The sequence below is a fragment of the Dasypus novemcinctus genome, chromosome 26 (genome assembly GCF_030445035.2).
Source record: "Dasypus novemcinctus isolate mDasNov1 chromosome 26, mDasNov1.1.hap2, whole genome shotgun sequence".
NCBI classification, from domain to species: Eukaryota; Metazoa; Chordata; class Mammalia; order Cingulata; family Dasypodidae; genus Dasypus; species Dasypus novemcinctus.
This window is the reverse complement of record NC_080698.1, coordinates 577,108-599,744: the sequence shown is the minus strand read 5'-3', so window position 1 is coordinate 599,744 and position 22,637 is coordinate 577,108. Positions and strand designations below refer to the sequence as shown.

Below are 22,637 nucleotides of genomic sequence, written 5' to 3'. Positions count from 1 at the left end.
GTGTGTGTGAGTGTGTGCGCTGCCTTCCAGCTCTGCTCAGGGCTGCCAGGGGGGAAGTGTGTGTGTGTGTGTGTGTGCTGCCTTCCAGCTCTGCTCAGGGCTGCCAGGAGAGAAGTGTGTGTGTGTGTGTGTGTGAGTGTGAGTGTGCGTGCTGCCTTCCAGCTCTGCTCAGGGCTGCCAGGGGGGAAGTGTGTGTGTGTGAGTGTGTGCGCACGTGCGCTGCCTTCCAGCTCTGCTCAGGGCTGCGAGGGGGAAAGTGTGTGTGTGTGTGTGAGTGAGTGTGAGTGTGTGCACTGCCTTCCAGTTCTGCTCAGGGCTGCCAGGGGGAAAGTGTGTGTGTGAGTGTGAGTGTGTGCGCTGCCTTCCAGCTCTGCTCAGGGCTGCCAGGAGGGAAGTGTGTGTGTGTGTGTGTGAATGTGTGTGCTGCCTTCCAGCTCTGCTCAGGGCTGCCAGGGGGGAAGTGTGTGTGTGAGTGTGAGTGTGTGCGCTGCCTTCCAGCTCTGCTCAGGGCTGCTAGGAGGGAAGTGTGTGTGTGTGTGAGTGTGTGCACTGCCTTCCAGCTCTGCTCAGGGCTGCCAGGGGGCAAGTGTGTGTGTGTGTGTGTGAGTGTGAGTGTGTGCGCTGCCTTCCAGCTCTGCTCAGGGCTGCTAGGAGGGAAGTGTGTGTGTGTGAGTGTGAGTGTGAGTGTGTCTGTGTGCGCTGCCTTCCAGCTCTGCTCAGGGCTGCCAGGGGGGAAGTGTGTGTGTGTGTGAGTGTGAGTGTGAGTGTGAGCCGTGCAGGGGTTGGGTGCAGGATTCCTGCTCGTGCGCAATCTGCTGGAGGTGGCGGCGCCCTGCGAGGAGCGGCCCCAGCCAGGCTTGCTCTGCCCACAGACCCTGCGCACGGCCGGCTGCTACTCCGCCTTCTTCTTCGTGGTTGTCATCTTCCTGGGCTCCTTCTACCTGGTCAACCTGACCTTGGCCGTGGTCACGATGGCCTACGAGGAGCAGAACAGGAACGTCGCTGCGGAGACGGAGGCCAAGGAGAGGGTGTTCCAGGAAGCCCAGCAGCTGCTGAGGGAGGAGAAGGAGGTGGGCCGGGGCCAGCGGGAGGTCTGCTTGGAGGTGCCCCGGGCCCGGCTCGAGCGGTGGCGGGCGCTGCCCGGCGCGGCGCTTGCTCTGCTGGTGCTTTCCCGCGCAGCCCGCCTGTGCCCCGCGTCACTCGAAAACATCGAGGTCTTGGTCGTGAGACATTTTGGCCTCTACGCCAGGTCTCAGACCACTGGCCACAGGGTAGAACTAACGACGCGGGAGCCGGGCTCCTCCAGGCCTTCCTGTGGGAATCAGGGCGTTTGCGTCCGAGCCGTGGAGCCCTCCGAGACCACTGCGCCCCTTGAACTTCCCGGCCTGCTCCCAGGCCGTTGGGATGCTTGTCTGGAGTCGCTCCTCTTTTCCAAGTGGGTTGTGAGGATCCAGGACAGGGGCCGTGTTTCATGCTCCTTTGCATTCCCTGCCGAGACTTGTGGGGGCTGAGCCCCGAGTGAGCACTTCTGCCTGCATCACCAGGCACGACTTGACCGTGTGCCTGGCACGCACTGGCACTGGGCCAAGTGCTGGCGACCTCGGAGGTCAAGGGTCAGCGCTGCCCCCGGGGCTGCCATCTCTATGGAAACGTCCGTCCTCCCAGATCACGGTGGTGACCGTCTACGGGCAGGCGCTCCCAGAAGAGAGGAGCACGTGCCCGCCAGGGCCGTGCTGCGAGAAGCCATCAGGGGTTCATTAATTGTTTGATTCCCTTTCCCAGGCGCTGGTTGCCATGGGAATTGACAGAAGTTCACTTAATTCCCTCGAAACATCATCTTTTTCCCCAAAGAAGAGGACACTATTTGGTGGTAAGAAAAGGAAGTCCTTCCTTTTGAGAGAGTCTGCAAAAGACCAGGCTCCAGGGTCAGCTTCAGATCAAGATTCCCCCAAGAAGGTGAGTCCACGCGGGACTCCTGCCAGCTGCCGCCCGTGGCGCGTGCCTCCGTCCCTCCACGTGCTGTTCACGGCACCTGTTCACTTACACATGTCTTTTGAAGAGCTGTCACAGTGCTTCCCACCTGCTTGGCAGTGGGGACGGTGCTGGGGAAACGTGGAGATGTCTAAGACAGGCACGGCCCTTCCTCAGCGTTGTGGCCAGTGAAGGCACGGTGCCTCTTCCGTGTGCTGACGTGGTTGGCAGGACGAGGGCTGTGGACAGGAGCAGGGGCAGCGGCTTGGCGTGGCTTCCTCAGAGCATACCTGGAGGTGCTTACTGGGGAAGCGACCCAGCAGCACTGGCAGGGGAGGGAGAAGCTATGTGTGGAAGGGAAGGTGACCGCTGAAGACGCGTCATTCAGCCGGTTACCAGGGAGTGAGCGTGCTAGGGCATTTATACACGTGCTTCAGCCCATCCCTGCCCGAGGCTGCTGGGGCCTGGAGGCACGGCTTACCCTGGACCTCTGCTTGCTGTGAGCTAAGCAGATGGGCTCAGGCCACCAGAGACATCCCTCAGGTGGAGCCTGGGGGAATGGACAGGGCAGCTGAAAGCATCTGCTTGGGACACCCAGCCCAGGTTTGGTGTGTGGGCTGGGAGCAGGGCCAGATACAGTGGGTCAGAAGAGGGTGTCCAGAGGAAGCAGTGTCTATACTGAAAGGGTGAATTGTTGTAGGCGTCGAGAGAGAGGTTCAATTATTGCGTACGGAAAGGCCAGGAGTCAGTAATAATTTGGGGAAGGAAAAAAAAAATGAGTTTATTTATGACCAGCTGGGCTTGAGAGCTTCCTTGTCCAAAACTTGAGCCCCACATAGAATTTCTGGGTTCCTTTTATACAGAGGATATAACAGTAGGGAGTCAAACTGTGCTTATAAGCAAAAGGACTTTTTGTTAGTTTCTTTAAGTGTTTTATGTGAGTATTAGATAGGTTATTTTCTTCAGGTAAGCTTGAATTAACACATATCCCCAACATTGCAGGTAAGTTTTTAACATGAATCCCACACATTCCAGGTAAGCTTTTAACACATTTGGTTTGCCTCCTCCCTGAATATTTAAGGTTTATAGAGCCTACATTGCTTGATTGTTTTTCCAGGACTGAAGTCAAAGGGCAGGGCTGCAGGTTCCACCGTTAGATACACACAGCTTAGGTTATCTATGAAGAGATGCACAGCCCCCATCCACAGTCTACATCAGAATGAGCCAGGAGAAAGGGGGATGGAGCACTGGAGCTAGAGAGCACACGCAGAGGCCTGGAAGCAAAGGGGAGCTGGAGGGTGTGATCACAGCGACACTGCACATGCATGGGATGAGGCTGGGGGCGGATGGCAAGAAGCTGTAAGATGGGTGATCAGAAGACCAAGCACCCTGAGGGCGAGGGGAAGGAAGCACTGACAGGTTCTTTGCAAGAGAATGGTCTGACCAGATTTACATTCCTGAAAATTCATCCTGGGTGCACGAGGAAAGGGGACTGGAGAGTGCCAGGCAGGAGGCAGCTGATGAGATGTTTGCAGAAATCCAAGTGAAAGGCGGCGGTGGCTTAAACTAGAGCAGGGGAAGTGGGAATGAGCAGGTTTCTATCGAAGGTAGAATCTGGCAATTGGTTGGGTGCATAGGTGGGGATGATGCCTGCTTCAGGGCTTGGGTGACTTGGTGGAAGGTAACTTATTTGACACAGGAAAGGAACACATTTTTGGGGTGGGGAAGATTGCAAGTTCCGTTGTGAAGTGTGCAAGGGCCATCCCAGCAGGGATGTTGAGCAGGCAGATGGATATGAAGAAATGACGCTGAGGGAAGACGTGCAGCAGAAAAAGCTGTTCATGTTATTAAGGTGGGGATGTTCAGACATTTTTTAACTGTGAAAAGAGAAGTCAAGAGAGGGAAGTGTTGAAGACACAGGCCAGGAGATGATGGCAGAGGGAGGTGAAGATGGAGTGGTGAGTGTGCATGCATGGAATGGGGTGGGAGAGTGGGCACAAGAACATCTGTGGAAGTAGAGACAGAGCCTATCCCCTGTTGGGACTGGCTCACTGATGCGGTGATGAGGGAAGAAGATTTAGGGGCTTCATTGCTGTCAGACCATAGCCAATATTGAAGAGCCTGCCAAGGGAAATATTTTTAATAAGTTTCACCTTGTTCACAAACGATAGACAAAAACTCAGACACCCTATATAAAATGTCTTTTCCCTTTAACTAGAACAGCTAATGGCTGTACAAAGGCTATGGCTGTCTTTAGATTAGCTTGTCACTAAGGACTAGGGAAACAAGTCATGGTAGATAACTACGTTTTATGGATAGGTGAAGGTTTATGCCCTTTAACCTCCAGAGCTTTTAAATCATAGATAAGAATCAATATGCTCTTCAGCCTGCAGAAATGCTTGAGGTTTAGTTTATAGACTTTGTGGTAAGCTTGAATTTAGATACTGACTGTTTTAAGGTTGGTTTGGGCAGATGTTCACTACCTGGCCCCAATCCATCTTTCTAAATTTATCCCTCACTTTTGTTCCTTCCAAGGATCATTTCCAAATTAGACATTTTGCTCCTTTCATACCCTGAAATGTATGTAAAATTTTGTTTTCTCTATGTTGATAATGATTACAGTTCAGAGAAAGTAAAATTTCTGTTAGTAAGGCTCTAGAAATGTGCACACATAAGGGATCTTAATGGTCAAACCATAGTTCTCAAGTCTATAGAAGTTGAAATGAGAACATTAAACATGTGGCACACATTAGAGATGAAGTGAGTTGATGTATATAAAATACCGAGCCTCTGCTTCAGGCAGCATTAAAACAAAGTGGTCTGTGAAGGCTTGCCCTGAGCAGTTCCACCATGTCTTTTCTTACAGCCGCACCTCCTAGAGCAAACCAAACGCCTGTCTCAGAATCTCTCGGTGGACCACTTTGATGAGCATGCGGACGCCTTCCAAAGGCAGAGGGCTCTCAGCGCAGTCAGCATTCTCACCATCACTGTGCAGGGTGAGTCCCACCTCCCAGCCCAGGGAAAGCTGAGAGTCAGCGACGTCCTCCACGAGCCCCCTCCCCAGTCCCTCAGAAGCCAATGCACAGGAGAGGGTTTGGAGTCAACCTGCAAAGAGTGACTTTGGGTGCCTCCTTGGAGCATTTAAGCCCGTTCCTGTGGGTGCACTGTGAGCCACACATGAGCAGTGGTGGGTACTGGCTAGACTGGGGATGACTATTTCCCTAATGGCTAACAATGTTGAGCATCTTTTCATGTGCTTCATGGTCATTTTATATCTTCTTAGAAGAAAGGTCTATTCAAGTCTTTTGTCCATTTTTAAAATCAGGTTGTTTGTTGAGTTGTAGGATTTCTTTATATATTCTGGATATTAAGCCCTTATCAGATTCATGGTTCCCAAGTATTTCCTACCATTCTTCAGGTTTTCTTTTTATTTTCATGATGATGCCTTTTAATGTGCAAAAGTTTTAAATTAGAATGAAGTCCAATTTATCTGTTTTAAATTCTTGTTCTTTTAGTGTAAAGTTTAAGGTCATTACTGGCTAGCACATGGTCTTGAAGATGTGTCCCTCTGTTTTCTTCTGGGAGTTTTAATAGTCCTGGTCTTTGATCCATTTTGAGTTAATTTTTATATATGGTGAGGTAAGGGTTCACTTTTATTCTTTTGTGTCTGGATATCCAGTTTCCCAGCACCATTTGTTGAAGAGACTATTTTTTCCCAATTGAGTGGAAATGGCACCCCTGTCAAAAATCAATTGGCTGTAAATGTGAGGGTTTATTTTTGAGCTCCCAATTTGATTTTCCCGGTCTATATGTCTGTCTTCGTGCTTCTACTATGCTGCTTTGATTGCTTTAGCTTGTAATAAGTTTCCAAGTTGGGAAGTGTGAGTCTTCCAACTTTGTTCTTCTTTTTCAAGATATTTTTGGCTATTCAGGGCCCCTTACACTTCCATATAAATTTGATGATTGGCTTTTCCATTTCTGCAAGGAGGCTGTTGGACTTTTTATTGGGATTGCATTATATCTGTAACTCACTCTGAGTAGAATTGTAATCATAACAATATTTAGTCCTCCAAATCATGAACATGGAACATCCTTCCATTTATTTTTGACTTTTTTATTTCTTTTAGCAAAATTTGTAGTTTTCCATGTGTAAGCACTTTATATCCTTGTTTAAATTTATTCCTAGGTATTTGACTTTTTAAGCTTTTATTGTAAATGGAATTTTAAAATTTCCTCCTCAGATTGCTTATTACTAGTATATAGAAATACCACTGGTATTTGTGTGTTGATCTTGTACCCTGCCACTTTGCTGAATTTGTTTATTAGCTCTAGTAGCTTTGTTGTGGAATTTTCAGGATTTTCTGTATAAGACACATCATCTGCAAATAGGAAAATTTTACTTTTTTATTTCCAATTTGGATGACTTTTATTTATTTCTCTTGTCTAATTGCTCCAGCTAGAATTTCCAGTACAATGTTGAATAGCAGTGGTGAGGGTGGGCGTCCTTGTCTTGTTCCTGACCTTAGAGTGAAAGCTTTCAGTCTTTCCCTGTTAAGTAGGATGTTAGCTGTGGGCTTTTCATATACGTTCTTTATCATGTTGAAAAAGTTTCTTCTATTCCTAGAGTTTACGTGATTTTATAAAAAGGGGGTCTGGAATTTGTCAAAAGCCTATTCTGCATCAATTGAGATGATCATGTGTTTTTTTCCCCTTTTGATCCACTAATGTGGTGTATTATGTTAGTTGATTTTCTTATGTTGAATCACCCTTACATACCAGGGATAAATCCCACTTTATCATGGTGTATAATCCTTTCAATATGCTTTTGGAGTGAGTTTGCTGGAATTTGCTGAGGATTTTTTCATCTATACTCATAAGAGATATTGGTCTGTAATTTTATTTTCTTGTTGTATCTTTTTCTGGCTTTGGTGTGAGGTTGGTGCTGGCTTCCTAGAGTGAGTTAGGAAGTGTTTCCTCCTTTTCAATTTTTGGTAGAGTTTGATCATGATTGTTGTTAATTCTTCTTGAAATATTGGTAAAATTAATCAGTGAAACCATCTGGTCCTGGGCTTTTCTTTGTTGGGAGTTTTTTTTTCTGTTTGTTTGTTTTGTTTTGCATTTAAAAAATAATTTTTTTAATTATAGAAGTTGTGAATTTACAAAGCAATCATACCTAATGTGAAGATTCCCATACAGCACCCCTCCACCAACATGCTACATTGTTGTGGAACATTTGTTACAAATTATGAGATAATATCATCAGACTGTTACCACTAACTATGGTCTAAGCATACATTTGGTATATTTTTTCTACAACCCCTATCATTATTTTAAAATATATACTTTTTATTTATTTTTAAAAGATACATACATCACACAGAATGTTATCTTAAAAAAATACAGGAGATTCCCATATGCCCCACTCCCCACACCCCTAATTTTTCCCACTTCAACAACTCCTTTCATTAGTGTGGTACATTCATTGCATTTGATGAATACGTTTTGGAGCACTGCTACATCGCATGGATTATAGTTTACATTGTAGTTTATACTCTCTCCTGGTCCATTCAGTGAGCTATGGCAGGATATATAATATCCTGAATCTGTCCCTGCAATATCATTCAGGACAACTCCAAGGCCCAAAAATGTCCCTATATTACACCTCTTTTTCCCTCTCCCTGCCTTTAGCAATTCCAGTGGCCACTGTCTCCACATCAATGACATAGTTTCCTCCATCACTGGAGTCACAATAATTCTATAGTAGAATACCAGTGTATTAGTCAGCCAAAGGGGTGCTGATGCAAAATACCAGAAATTGGTTGTTTTTATAAAGGGTATTTATGTGGGGTAGGAGTGTACAAATACTGGCCATAAAGCTTAAGTTACTTCCCTCACCACAGTATATTTGGAGCAAGATGGCCGCCGATGTCTGCGAGGGTTCAGGCCTTCTGGGTTCCTATGTTCCTCAGGCTTCTTTTTTCCTGGGCTCAGGGTTCCTTTCTTCCTGGGGCTGGCTTCTCTTTCCTCTATGAGCTCACTTCCTGGGGCTCCAGCTTAAGGCTTCAGCATCAAACGCCAACATCAAAACTCCAACATTAAAAGCCCCAACTCTGTTCTTTGCCATGCCTTTTATCTGTGAGTCCCCACCCAATAAGGGGCGGGGACTCAATGCCCTAATCATAAGTCAATCATGGCCAGGTACAGATCAGATTACAAGCATAAGCCAATGTTTCTTTTTGAAATTCATCAATTATATCAAACTGCTACAACCAGTAAGTTCAGTCTAGTCCATATTTTATTCCCCAATCCTGAGGACTCTGGGATGGTGATGCCCACTCCACCTCTTACTTGAAAGGGGGTTTCGATCCCATATGGCTGATGGATGGGATTCTCCTGCTTGCAGTTGTAAACTTTCTCGGTTCCTTGGTGTGGTGGTTGACCATCATTTTTAGCTGACCTGGGTAAGTCCAATGAGCTGGAGAGGAGGTGTTGCAACTCTGCTGAGGCTCAGGGCCCAGCTGGCACATCATAACCCCTATTATTAACACAACGCATCTTTGGTATTGCAAGAATATTACAATATTGCTGTTGACTATAGTCCATTTGTTACATTAATTTTATTTTTCTCATGCTTCCCCACATTCTTTTTTTTTTAAAGATTTATTATTTTTAGTTTATTTCTCTCTCCCCCCCATTGTCTGCTCTCTGTGCCTGTCTATTCGCTGTGTGTTCTTGTGTCCACTTGCATTCTTGTCAGTGGTACCTGTAATCTGTGTCTCTTTTGTTGTGTCATCTTGCTGTGTCAACTCTCCACGCATGCAGTGCCATTCCTGGGCAGGCTGCACTTTTTTTGCATAGAGCGGCTCTCCTTGCGGGGGTGCACTCCTTGTGCGTGTGGCTCCCCTATGCAGGGGACACCCCTGCATGGCATGGCACTCCCTGTGTGCATCAGCCCTGCACGTGGTCCAGCTCACCACATGGGTCAGGAGGCCCTGGGTTTGAACCCTGAGCCTCCCATATGGTAGGTGGACACTGTATCAGTTGAATCAAATCCACTTCCCATTCCCTACATTCTTACCACCTTGCAATCATGATGTACATTTGTTCCAGTTCATAGAAGGACATTTTTGTTTTGTACTGTTAACCACAATTCTCATCCACTTCTGGGTTCACTGTGTTATTCAGTCCCTAGATTATTCTCTAGCTTTCTTTCCATTGGCATTTATTCCCTAGACAACCCTATCAGACATAATCCCACCTACATTTGTTCTGCTCACTTTAATGTGTTACCGTCAACTCTATCAATTTCCACACTTTTGCAATCAGGTTAATTAAAACTTCTACATACAGTAAGTGTTAGCACCCCTTCTCAGCACTCCTCTTATCTCCTAATAACCTATACTCAAGGTTTTAACTCCATGTATTTATTCTTTGTGTTTAGTTCATATATTAGTGAGACTATGCAATATTTGTCCTCTCCTGTCTGGCTTATTTCACTTAGCATAATATCTTCAAGTTCCATTCACATGTCCCAATTTTATTTCTTCTTACAGAGCATAGTATTCCATCATATGGATATACTACATTATGTTTATCCATTCATCAGTTGATGGACGCTTGGGTTGTTTCCATCTTTTGGCAATTGTGAATAATGCCACTATGAATATTGGTATGCAAATATCAGTTCATGTCACAGTTTTCAGTTCTTCTGGATATATTCCTAGTAGAGGAATTGCTGGATCATATGTAAGTTGTATATTTAACTTCCCAAGGAACCACCAAACTGTCTTCCACAGAGGCTTCATCATTTTACTTTCCCACAAATAGTGAAGGAGTGTTCCTATTTCTCCACATTCTCTCCAGTACTTATTGTTTTCTGTTTTTAAATAATAGACAATCTATACGGTGTGAGATGATCTCTCATTGTTGTTTTGATTTGCATTTCCCTAATTGCTAGTGATATTGAACATTTTTTTCCATGTGCTTTTTGACCATTTGTATTTTCTCTTTGGCGAAATGTCTATTTAAGTCTTTTGTCTATTTTTATTTATTTATTTATTTTTAAAGATTTATTTATTTATTTAATTCCCCTCCCCCTCCCCCGGTTGTCTGTTCTCTGTGTCTGTTTGCTGCGGCTTGTTTCTTTGTCCGCTTCTGTTGTCGTCAGCGGCACAGGAAGTGTGTGCGGCGCCATTCCTGGGCAGGTTGCACTTTCTTTCGCGCTGGGTGGCTCTCCTTACGGGTGCACTCCTTGCGCGTGGGGCTCCCCTACGCGGGGGACACCCCTGCGTGGCAGGGCACTCCTTGCGCACATCAGCACTGCACAAGGGCCAGCTCCACATGGGTCAAGGAGGCCCGGGGTTTGAACTGCGGACCTCCCATGTGGTAGACGGACGCCCTAACCACTGGGCCAAGTCTGTTTCCCTTTTTGTCTATTTTTAAATTGGATTGCTTCTCTTTGATTGATGAGTTGTATGATCTCTTTATATAGAATAGAAATCAAACCCTTATTGGATATGTGATTTTCAAATATTTTCTCCCATTGACTGGGCTGCCTTTTCCCTTTCTTGACAAAGTCCTTTGAATCACAAAAGTGTTTAAGGTTGAGGAGGTCCCATTTATCCATGTTTCCTTTTGTTGCTCATGCTTTCAGTGTAAGGTTTAAGAATCCACCGTCTACCACCAGGTCTTGAAGATGTTTCCCTACATTTTCTTCTGGGAGTTTTATGGTTCTAGCTTTTATATTTAGGTCTTTGATCCATTTTGGGTTAATTTTCCTGTAAGGTGTGAGTTAGCTGTCCTCTTTCTTTCTTTTGGCTATGGATATCCAGTATCCCAGAACCATTTCTTGAATAGACTGTTCTGCCACAGCTGTGTGGGTTTGACAGCTTTGTTAAAAGTTACTTGCCCAAAGATGTGAGGGACTGTTTCTGAACAATCAAATTGTTTCCATTGGTCTATGTGTTTATCTTTAAGCCAGTACCATGCTGGGTTTTTGTTTTTTTGGTTTTTTTTTTACCACTGTAACTAGGTAATATGACTTAAAGACCAGAAGCAAGAGTCCGCCAACTTCACTCTTTGTTTTTAAGATGTCTCTGGCCATCTGGTGCCCCTTATCCTTCCAAATCAATTTGATAATTGTGTTTTCCATTTCTTTAAAAATGCTGGTAGAATTTTTATTGGGATTGCATTGAATCTGTATATCAGTTTGGGTAGAATTGACATCTTAATGATATTTAGTCTTCTAATGCATGAGCACTGAATGTTCTTCCATTTATTTAGGTCTTTTTTATTTCTTTTAGTTTATAATTTTATATCCTGGGTTAGGTTTATTCCTAAATGTTTGATTCTTTTAGTTGCTATTGTAAATGGAATTATTTCCCTGACTTCCTCCTCACATTGCTCATTACTAGTATATAGATACACTATATACTATATATTAATCTTGTATCCTGCCACTCTGCTGAAATCATTTATTACCTCTAGCAACTTTGTTGTGGATTTTTCAGGACTTTCTACTTATAGAATAATATCATCTATGAATAGTGAAAATTTTTATTCTTCCTTTCTAATTTGCATGCATTTTATTTCTTTTTCTTGCATGATTGCTTCAGCAAGAACTTCTAGCACTATATTGAACAAAAGTGGTGACAGTGGGTATTCTTGTCTTGTTCTTGATCTCAACAGGAAAGCTTTCAGTCTTTCATCATTGAGTACAATGTTAGCTGTGGGTTTTCATATCTGGTCTTGATCATTTTTAGAAAATTTCCTTCAATTCCTGTCCTTTGTAGTATTTTTATCAAGAAAGAATGTGGTATTTTGTCAAATGTCTTTTTTGCATCAGTTGATAAGATCATGCATTTTTCTTCTTTGATTTATTAATGTGGTGTATTATGCTGATTGATTTTCTTATGTTGGACCACCGTTGCATGCCTGCTATAAAACCCACTTGATAATGATGAATAATTCTTTTAATGTGTTATTGGATTCAATTAGCAGGTATTTTGTTGCAGATTTTTAAAACCATATTCATCAGGGAAATGGGTCTGTAATTTTCTTTTCTCATAATATATTTATTTGGCTTGGTATTAGAATGATATTGGCTTCATAGAATGAGTTTGGTTGCATTTCTTCTTGTTTAACTTTTTGGAAAAGTTTGAGCAAGATTGGTATCAAATCTTTGAATGCTTGGTAGAACTCACCAATGAAACCATCTGTTCCTGGGCTTTTCATTTTGGGGAGTTGTTTGTTGACTGTTTCAGTCTCTTTACTTGTGATTGGTTTGTTGAGGCATTCTATTTCTTCTAGGGTCAGTGTAGGTTGTTTGTACATTCCTAAGAATTTTCCCATTTCTTCTCCATTGTCTGGTTATCATACAGTTGTTCATAATATCCTCTTACGATCTCTTTAATTTCTGTAGGGTCAGTAGCAATGTTCCCATTTTAATTTTTCATTTTATTTATTTGCATCTTCTCTCTTTTTTTGTCAGTCTAGCTAAGGGTTTGTTGATGTTGTTAATCTTCTCAAAGAACCAACTTTGGTTTTGTTAATTCTTTCTATTATTTTTTTGTTCTCAATTTCATTTATTTCTGCTTTGCTCTTTGTTATTTCATTCCTTCTGCTTTTTTTGGGAATATATGTTGTTCTTTTTCTAGTTCTTCCACCTATGTAACTCAGTCATTGACTATAGCTCTTTTTTCTTTTTTAATGTACACAATAAGGACTATACATTTATAAATTTCCCTCTCAGCACTGCCTTCACTGCATCCCATATGTTTTTTTCTTTTTTAAGACTTATTTTATTTATTTCTCTCCCCTTCCCCCCCATTGTCTGCTCTCCATGTCCATTTGCTGTGTGTTCTTCTGCATCTGCTTGCAAGGTCAGGCAGCACCGGGAAAATGCATCTCTTTTTTGCTGCATCATCTTGCTGCATCAGCTCTCCATGTGTGTGGCGCCACTCCTGGGCATGCTGCGCTTTTTTCACATGGGGCACCTCTCCTTGCAGGGTGCATTCCTTGCGTGTGGGGCACCCCTATGTGGGGGCACCCCTGCATGGCATGGCACCCTTGTGTGTGGGCCAGCTCACCACATGGGTCAGGAGGCACTGGGTATTGAACCCTGGACTTTCTATATGGTAGGCAGATGGTCTATCAGTTGAGCCATGTCCGCTTCCTATCCCATAGGTTGATATGTTGTGTTCTCATTTTCATTCATCTTGAAATATTCATTGATTTCACTAGCAATTTTTTCTTTGACCCAATGATTATTTAAGAGTGTGTAGTTTGATCTCTATGTATTTGTGAATTCTCCCCTTTTCCACCTGTTGTTGATTTCTAGCTTCATTCCATTATAATCAAAGAAAGTGCCTTGTATAATTTTCATCTTGTTGAATTTATTGAGATATGCTTTGTGACCCAATATATGGTCTATCTTGGAGAAAAATCCATGAGCACTTGAGAAGAATAAATATTCTGCTGTTTTTGGGTGCAGTTTTCTGTATATGTCTATTAGGTTTAGTCTGTTTATCATATCATTCAAGCTCTGTGTTTCTTATTGATCCTCTGCCCAGACATTCTGTTCAATGCTGACAGTGATGTATTGAAGTCTCCAAGTATTATGGTAAAGACATCTATTTCTCCCTGCAATTTTAACATTGTTTGCCTCCTGAATTGGGGGCATCCTGGTTAGGTCCATGTACTTTTGTGATTATTATTTCTTCCTGGTGAATTGCTCCTTTTATTAATATATCACATCCTTCCTTGTCTCTTATATTAGTCAGGGTCCTCTGGGGAAACAGAATCAATAATAGATATCTGTCAATAGTATGAGATTTTATAAGAGTCTATCACATGACCATGGGGATGCACAAGTTCAGGTTCCACAGGCAGGCTGCAAACCAGGGGTCTCCAATGAAAGTCCAATGAAGGTTCTTGATGAGTTCTGGGAAACATTGGCTGTCCAAAGACGAGCTGGGAAATTCTCACTCAATGCTGGAATCATTTCCCTTTTTAAGGCGTTCTGCTGATTGGATTAAGCATCACTCTTGCTGATGACAATTCCCCTGAATGATGTAATTATAACCAGCTATCTATGATTTCCCACTGCAGCGAAGTCAATGCTGACTAAAGTCCATAGATGCCCTTGTATTACAGTTAGCCCAATGCTTGCTTGACCAAACAACTGGGCACTATTACCTGGCTGAGTTGACACATTAGCCTAACCATCACATCTCTAATAACAGTTTCACTTTTAAAGTCTATTTCATCTAAGTATAGCTTTTTTCCCCAGACTTTCACTTTCAATCTTTTGATATCCTTGGATCTAAGGTGAATCTCTGTAGGCAGTATATAGATGGCTCATACTTTCTTAGTCATTCCACCAGTCTGTGTCCTTTGATTGGGGATGTCTAATCCTTTAACATTTAATGTTATTACTGTAAAGGCAGTTCTTCACCTATTTTGACCTTTGGGTTTTATCAGTCATATTTTCTTTTCACCACTCTTTTTACACTTTTAGTTACTTTACAGATATAATCTTCATTTTCAGACTCTCTTCCAAACCTCTCTCTTCTATCTTTTCTTTCAGACTGTAGTGCTCCCATTAGTATTTCCTGATGCACTAGTCTCTTGGTTACAAACTCTCTCAGTTTCTGTTTATCTGTGAATAATCAAAAATCACCCTCATTTTAAAAGACAATCTTGCCAGATGTAAGATTTTTGTCTGGCTGGAAGTTTTTCTCTTGCAGTATCTTAAATATGCCTCCTTGCATCTGTGGTTTCTGATGAGAAATTAGCGCTTAATCTTTTTGGGCATCCCTTGTATGTGATGCATCACTTTTCTCTTGCTGCTCTTAGAATTTTCTCTTTGTCTTTGGCATTTGACATTCTGGTTAATATGTGTCTCAGTGTAGGTGAATTTGGATTTATTCAGATAGGAGTGCATTGTGCTGCTTGGACATGGATATGTATATCCTTCAATAGGGTTGGGAAATTTTCTACCATCAATTCTTCAAATATTCATTCTGCTCCTTTTCCCTTCTCTTCTCCTTCTGGGACACCCATTACACAAATGTTTGCATGTCTCTTGCTGTCATTTAATTCTGCAAGTTTGTTCAATTTTTTCCATTCTTTATCTGTTCTTTTGTCTGTTTGCTTTGGGTGGCCATGTCTTCAGTTCACTAATCCTTTTTTCTGCCTCCTCAAATCTGCTATTATATGCCTCCAGTGTATTTTTAATTTCATTTGTAGTGCCCTTCATTCCCATAAGATCTGCTGTTTTTCTATGTATGCTTTCAAATTCTTTGTGTTCGCCCAGTGTATTCTTAATATCCTTAATCTCTTTAGCTATCTCTTGAATTTATTAAGGAGATTTTTTTGAACATCCATGATTAGTTGTTTCAACTCCTTTGTCATCGACAGGCTTATCTTGTTCCTTTGACTGGGTCGTATCTTCTTATTTCTTGGTACGGATTGTAATTTTCTGTTGGTGTTTTGGCATCTGGCTTACTGATGTATTTAGTCTGGGCACAGTTTCTCTCTTTAGTTTGGGGCTTTCTAGTCCTTTCTCCCTTGCTGGTTATGTAGTAGGAGCCAAGGATATAGAGTTTACTATAAGCTGTAGAGACTGAAGCTTCCCACATTGCCCCAGGAACTAATAAAGCTTCTCCTACCTTTCTACTCTGCCAGGGGCAGGGATGGAGCTGCAGCCATGTGTAGTAATGCAAGTCATGTTGGCCAAGACTGTCTATAGTTGCTTGGAAAGACTGATGAGGCTTCCAGCCCCTTCCCCCCTACCTGCGTGGGGATGGAGCTGCCGATGTGGGCTGCAAACTAAGCTGTGCAGGTCAAAACTGACTCTAGTTGACCAGGTAGACTAACATAGTTCCAGCACCCCTTTTCCCCTGCCAGGGTTGAGAATGGACTCTCCAGAGTGCCTAACAATTTAATCTGTGTGGCTGAAAGTGCCTGCAGTTGCCCAGAGAGCCTGTAGAAATTCCAGCTCCCCTCCTGTCTTGTGGGGGGATTTGGGGATGGAATCGAAGGCATTTGACAAACAGTCTTTGTGGGCCCAAAATACCTGCAGTTGCTCAGAGAGGCTAAGGAAACACAGCTCCCCTCCTATCCTACTGGGAGGCAGGGATGGAGCCCCAGGTGTCTGACTATTCAGCCTGGCCTGTCCAAAAGCAACTCGAATTTCCCAGAGAGGCTGGTGCAGTTTCCCCCAGCTTCCTCCTTGCCAAAAGTGGGGCTGGAGCCTAAGCTAGGGCGTTGGGAGGTTTTTGATGACTTATTTAATCTCTTTACTAGCTATTGGTCTGTTGAGGTCTTCTATTACTTCTTGAGTCACTGTAGGTATTTTGTGTGTTGCTAGGAATTTGTTCCTTCCATCTAAGTCATCTCATTTGTTGGTGTACTGTTGCTCAAAGTATCCTCTCATAATTCTTTTTAATTTCTGTGTGTAATGCTTACTTTCATTACTGATTTTATCTTTTTTATTTGTCAGTTTAACTAAGAGCTTGCCAGTTTTATTAATTTCACCAAAAAGCCAGCTTTTGGTTTTGCTGATTGTCTCTATTGTTTTTTTATTCTCTATTTCATTTACTGCCATTCTAATCTTTGTTATTTCCTTTCTTCTCCTCACTTGGGGTTTACTTTGCTCTTCCTTTTCTAGATCCTCCAGTTGTGAGGTTAGGTGTCTGATTTGAGATCTTTCTTCTTTTTTAAATGTAAGCATTTGGAGCTATAAGATTTGATCTCAGCATTATTTTTGCTGCATCCCATAAGTTTTGTTACATTATGTTATCATTTTCATTCACCTGAACATGTTTCCTAATTTCCTTTGTAATTTCTTCTTTGACCCAGTTGTTGTTTATGATTACATTGTTTAATTTCCACATATTTATGAATTCTAGCTCTTCAATTTCTAACTTCATTCCATTGTGGTCAGAGAAGAAACCCTGTATTATTTCTATATTTTTAAATTTATTGAGAATTGTTTTGAGACCTAACATATGGTCTATCCTGGGAGATGATTCATGTCGAGTAGAAACGAATGTGTCCTATGCTGTTGGGTGAAGTATTCTATATGTGTCTGTTAGGGCTAGTTGTTTTATAGTATTGTACAAGTCTTCTATTATTTGTCTTTGGTCTAGATGTTCTATCCATTATTGCAATACTTGTATTAAAGTTTCCACATTATTTCTCTCTTCAAATCTGTTAATATTTGCTTCATGTATTTTGGGGCTTTGCCATTCAGTGCATATACATTTATAATTTCTGTATCTCCTTGTTGACTTGACCTCGTCATCAATAATTAGTGACCTTCTTTGTTCCTTTTAACTGTTTTTTTTTTTCCCCCGTAAAGTCTGTTTTATCTATTCCAACTCTCTTTTGGTTACTATTTTCATGGCATATTTTCCCATCCTTTCTCTTTCAACCTACTTGTGTCTTTGAATTTAAGGTGTCACTTGTAAACAGCAAATAATTGGATCCTACTTCTTTAAAATCCATTCTGCCAATCTCTACTTTTTTTTTTTTAGGAGGTACTGGGGATTGAACCTGGGACCTTGTATGTGTGAAGCAGGTCCTCAACTACTAAGCTACATTCACTCTGCCAATTTCTACTTTTTGACTGGAAAGTTTGATCCATTTACATCTGATATTTTGCTATTTGGCTTTTGTGAGTCTTACATGTTCTTTTTCCTTCAATTTTTCTGTTATTACTTATTTTATTTTCATATTTATTTGATTTTTTCTATTGTACCATTTTGAGTCCCTACTAATTTCCTTCTATATGTATTTTTCATATATTTTCTTTTATGACTACTATAGGACTTAAATTTAACATCCTAAATCTATAAGAATCACTTTTGACTTGATACCAACTGAACTTCAATAACATACATGTACAGTTTCTATACCTTCTGTCATTCCACCTTTTTTGTTGTATTTCTTACAAATTTCACCTTTGTAACTGTATGTCCAAAACCATAGATTTATCATTACTTCTTACGCATTGCATTTTAGATCCTGTAAGAAGTGAAAAGTTGGGTTACACACACAAAAATAATACAGTAGTACCAGCATTTATACTTATCCATATGTTTACCTTTACCAGAGGTCTTTATTTTCTTATGCTAATAATATTTTGATCCACTGTCCAGAGTCCTTTCATTTCAGTGTGAAGAACTCTCTTTAGCATTGATTGTAGGATAGGTCTAGTGGTGACAAACTCCTGCAGCTTTTGTTTATTTGGGAATGTCTTAAAATCTCCCTTAATTTTGAAAGACAATCTTGCCAGATATAATATTTAATGGCAATTGGTTTCTTTCAGCACCTTAAATATTTTGTCCCATTGCTGTCTTGTCTTCATGGTTTCTGGTAAGAAATCAGCACTTAATCTTATTGGGATTCCCCTGTATATAACACATTGCTTTTTTCTTTCAGCTTTCAGAACTCTCTTCTGGTCCCTGGCATTCAAAAGTTTGACTACTATGTGTCTGGGCATGAGTCTCTTTAAGTTCATCCTGTTTGGGTTACATTTGGACTTCTTGAAATGTGCCTTTTACTGGCTTTCATTAAATTTGGGAAGTTTTCTGCCAATATTTTTTTGAATATTCCTTCTTCCTCTTTCTTTTTCTTTCTCTCTTTCTCTTTGTCTTTCTTTCTTCTCCTTCTGGGACTCCCATAGTGTATATATTGGTACTTATGATCATGTCCTACATGTCTCTAAATCACTGTTCACTTTTATTCATTCTTTTTTCTTTCTGCTTCTAAAAATTTGTCTTTCTTACTGCTTCTCAGCCTGAGTCATTTCAATTGTCTTTTCTTCAAGTTCCCTGGTTCTTTTTTCTGCCAGCTCCAATACTCTGGCAGAAACCCAGTAGAGAATTTTTTATTTTAATTATCATGGTCTTTAACTCCAATATTTCGGTTTGATTCCTTTTTAAAATTTCTACATTTTTTATTGAGATTTTTATATTCATTCATTGTTTTCCTGATATCCTTTAATTCTTTATCTGAATTTCATTTGTCTCCTTGAGCACATTGAGGATCTTTTTAAAAGTCTTTGTTTGGTATGCCCAAAATCTAGTCCTCTTTGTCAGTGGCTTCTTTGTTTTTATCTTGTTCCTTTGAATGTGCCATTATTTCCTATTTCTTTGTCTTGCACTCTTGTTGTTCACTGTTCATTTTAATATTTTAAAGTGTTTAACTCTGGGGTTAAGTCCCTAAGCTGTCTATTCCCTAAGCTTGTGATCCAGATAGTGATATGACAGATTTCCTTGAGTTCAGGAGCTTTCAAAAACAAACAAACTAAAGCAAAGAACACCTTTCATGGTCTTTGCAAATTTGGTTCTGATTTGGCTGGTGTTCTCCTTCAGAGTTTAGCCCTCCTGTTAAGAAGCACAACCTGAGGAAAATGTGAGATGTGGGTTCCCTTAAATATTTTTGAGCCTATGTCTTGTCTTGGGCTTGGGCTTGCATGTGGCTTTAGCATTTCGCTCATTTATAGGCATTCGAATGACCCTTCTACTCCCTCCCCGTACTCTATTTTATGACTTAAAGCAGGTCATCTTTTATTAGGCTATTTTGACTCAATTGTTTCTTACCCGGCTTTGGCTGTCTGCAAGCTACTTTTGCCTACAGGGCAAGTTCTGGGAGAGTGAGTCAGAGATGAGTTTCCTGGTTCAGTCTTCCAGGCTGCCACCTGATAGATTGGTACCAACATAAGGTCACTCCAGTGTGCACAAAGGGGTTTCTCTGTTCTCTCCAGAACAGGGCTAGGAACCCACAATGGGAGCACAGGCTGGCCCCCACTGTGCTGGGGAGGGGTTGGGAGGGGGATCAGCAAGGGTGCCACGAGCTTCTCCTAGTTTTAAAGCTGTGTTTTCTTGATTTGGTAATTACCCAGTTACTGCAATTCTTTAACTGTTTTCTGGAGTTTTGAGGAAGATGTCTCTGCCAATTTTATGCTAGTTTTTCAAAGGTTATGTGGGGGAAATGGCACCCAGGAGTGTCTTATGTCACCTCTTGATTTACTGTAAGCTCCATCACCACAATTCGATTAAATAAAACAACATTCACAGTGATTTCGAGGAGTGCAATGTTCCAGTCTATATTATCTTGTGTGAAAGCAGGAGTCTTGTGGAGGCCCAGGTTATTTCCACATGCAAGAACCTCTTCCTGATTTCACCTCTTTTTCGTGGATCAGTTCCCATGAGTTCATGTTTGGGTGGGTTTTGAGGCTATGAGAAACCCAAAATCCAGGTATCAGCAAGGCGACGCTTTGTCCTCAGAGACTGTGGTTTTCTGGGGCCAGTTACAGAGATCTTTGGGACTCAAGCCTTTTTGTTACATGGCAATGGTCTCTTCTTTCTCTTCCAGGTTCTGTTGACCTCCATCTCCATGTATCTTCCATGACTCTCTCCCTTAGCATTTTTTGAGCCTACTTGCATCATCTAATGGGTCTGCATGAGCCCCTGAAATGGTGCTACCAAAGTCAGAGGAGCAGTGGATTTATGGCCTGAACTTAATTAGCCATTTGAGTGCCTTTTTATTTTTGTTTCAGTGTTTACAGATGCTCCTACCCAAATATCTCTCCTTCCCCTGAGCTCCAGTAGTCCTTGTGCCTCTGTTACCGTCATCACCATAGCCTAGTTGGGGAACACAGTACTTGGGGCTGTATCTGTCCCTCTCACAGGCTCCCAGGAACTCAGCGCTGACCTCCCGCCTGTGTCCCTAACCGCATTCCAGCTCTAGGTGCTCAATAAAAGAGTGAGGGCTTGACTGACTTGATTATGCAATGTGAGAGTTGTTTGCGGGGAAGTGTCTCTTTTTCACTGTTATTGGGGGTAAGTCCTCTCTGACTACACGAGTTAGTGCCCTTCTCGACTGACCATGTTGTACCATGACACCCAGGGGAGGGGAGGGAGGAATGCGCCCTGGCGAACAGCACTGCACTGGTTCAGAAATAACACCTGAACCACTCTTTCACTGTCCTCCAGAACAAGAAAAATCTCAAGAACCTTGCCTCCCATGCGGGGAAAACCTGGCGTCCAGATACCTCGTGTGGGACTGCAGCCCCCAGTGGCTGTGCGTGAAGAAGGCCCTGAGCGCCGTGATGACTGACCCGTTTACCGAGCTGGCCATCACCATCTGCATCATCATCAACACGGTCTTCCTGGCCATGGAGCACCACAACATGGACCCGAACTTTGAGAAAATGTTGAATACAGGGAATTTGGTAACTTTAAATTTTAAAAACATAAAATACATTTCAAAGTTTGAATTAAGAGTCTTTTAGAATGTAAACATTTTGAGGGGCTAACCTAGCCTAGGTCCAGGTGGAGCAGAGGTGTTATTTTCATCCAGTTTGTTTCATTGTTCAGTAATTTTCACGATGGCAGGCCATCTGGACCCTGTGCTGGCCCTCTTTCAGGCGTCTCCTTAGTCATCAAGCAGATATGGGGTACGCCGCAGCAAGCCCACATCCTAAAAGATTAACTGGAATTTCAAGAAGACATTAACCATTTCCAAGGTGCATGGTAATGAGGACCATAGTCCTTGTGATATTTGTGACATTATTTGTCATTAAATAATGTGATGGTCGTTACGTGGTATGATTTCCCCTTGAAAGGTAAATCAGGGCCTGGCAGTTGTGGAAGTCCACGTTCCTGGAGTGGGGGACTGGGCTACAGTGGGGAGAGGGGTCCTAGACTTGAGCCTGCTTAAATATGTGTCTCATCAAATGGATCTAGTCTCAGTTAAAGTGGCAAAACTTAGATAGGGGAGCAGGCTTTTCAAGACTGTTTTTTTTATTAAAAAAAAAATTATTTATTTATTTATTTCTCCTTCCTTCCCCCCACCCACCCCTGTTGTCTGTTCTCTGTCTATTTGCTGCGTCTTTTTCTTTGTCCGCTTCTGTTGTTAGCGGCACAGGAATCTGTGTTTCTTTTTGTTGCGTCATCTTGTTGTGTCAGCGCTCTGTGTGTGCGGCGCCATTCCTGGGCAGGCTGCACTTTCTTTCACGCTGGGTGGCTCTCCTTACGGAGCGCACTCCTTGCGTGTGGGGCTCCCCTACGCGGGGGACACCCCTGAGTGGCAGGGCACTCCTTGCACGCATTAGCCCTGCGCATGGTTCAGCTCCACACAGGTCAAAGAGGCCCGGGGTTTGAACCGCGGACCTCCCATGTGGTAGACGGATGCCCTAACCACTGGGCCAAGTCCGCTTCCCTCAAGACTGTTTTTAATTCATGGTTCCGTGGAAGGCATTTTTCTCAAGAGAAAATTAGTCCCTCAAATTTCAGAAACAATAGATAATTACCATTGTATATTCTACCTAATTAACTAATGGGTCAATGGACTAAAAATCTTACCGGATTGTCTAGACTTTTCTTCTTAAAATTTTATTTTACTTTTCCAAATTAAAAAGAAAGACACGCTATTTTTTATTTTAAAAATAAGGAAAAATAAAACAGAAAGGAAATACAAAGAAAAATTCCTTTCCTCTGGTCCTATCAACAAAGATGGTTTTTAGCATGCCAGGTATTTTCAGGCCATATGTATGTGTGAATTACTGGATTTACTGGTGAATACACACTGTGCTTGTCGAATGAGGGCTCAGTCCACAAAGCGGCTGCTGTGGCCCTTAGGGGGGTGGGCTGCGG

General features: G+C 42.3%; 1 protein-coding gene across 1 annotated transcript in view; it reads left to right on the top strand.

Annotated features, from left to right (window-relative positions):
* Positions 1 to 22,637, top strand: part of SCN11A (sodium voltage-gated channel alpha subunit 11) — a 118,674-nt gene that overhangs the window by 31,086 nt on the left and 64,951 nt on the right. The window contains exons 9-12 of the mRNA XM_071212271.1: positions 873 to 1,070; positions 1,783 to 1,956; positions 4,838 to 4,967; positions 20,976 to 21,214. Coding sequence (XP_071068372.1) covers positions 873 to 1,070; positions 1,783 to 1,956; positions 4,838 to 4,967; positions 20,976 to 21,214 — 741 coding nt within the window. The remainder of the gene's footprint in view (positions 1 to 872; positions 1,071 to 1,782; positions 1,957 to 4,837; positions 4,968 to 20,975; positions 21,215 to 22,637) is intronic.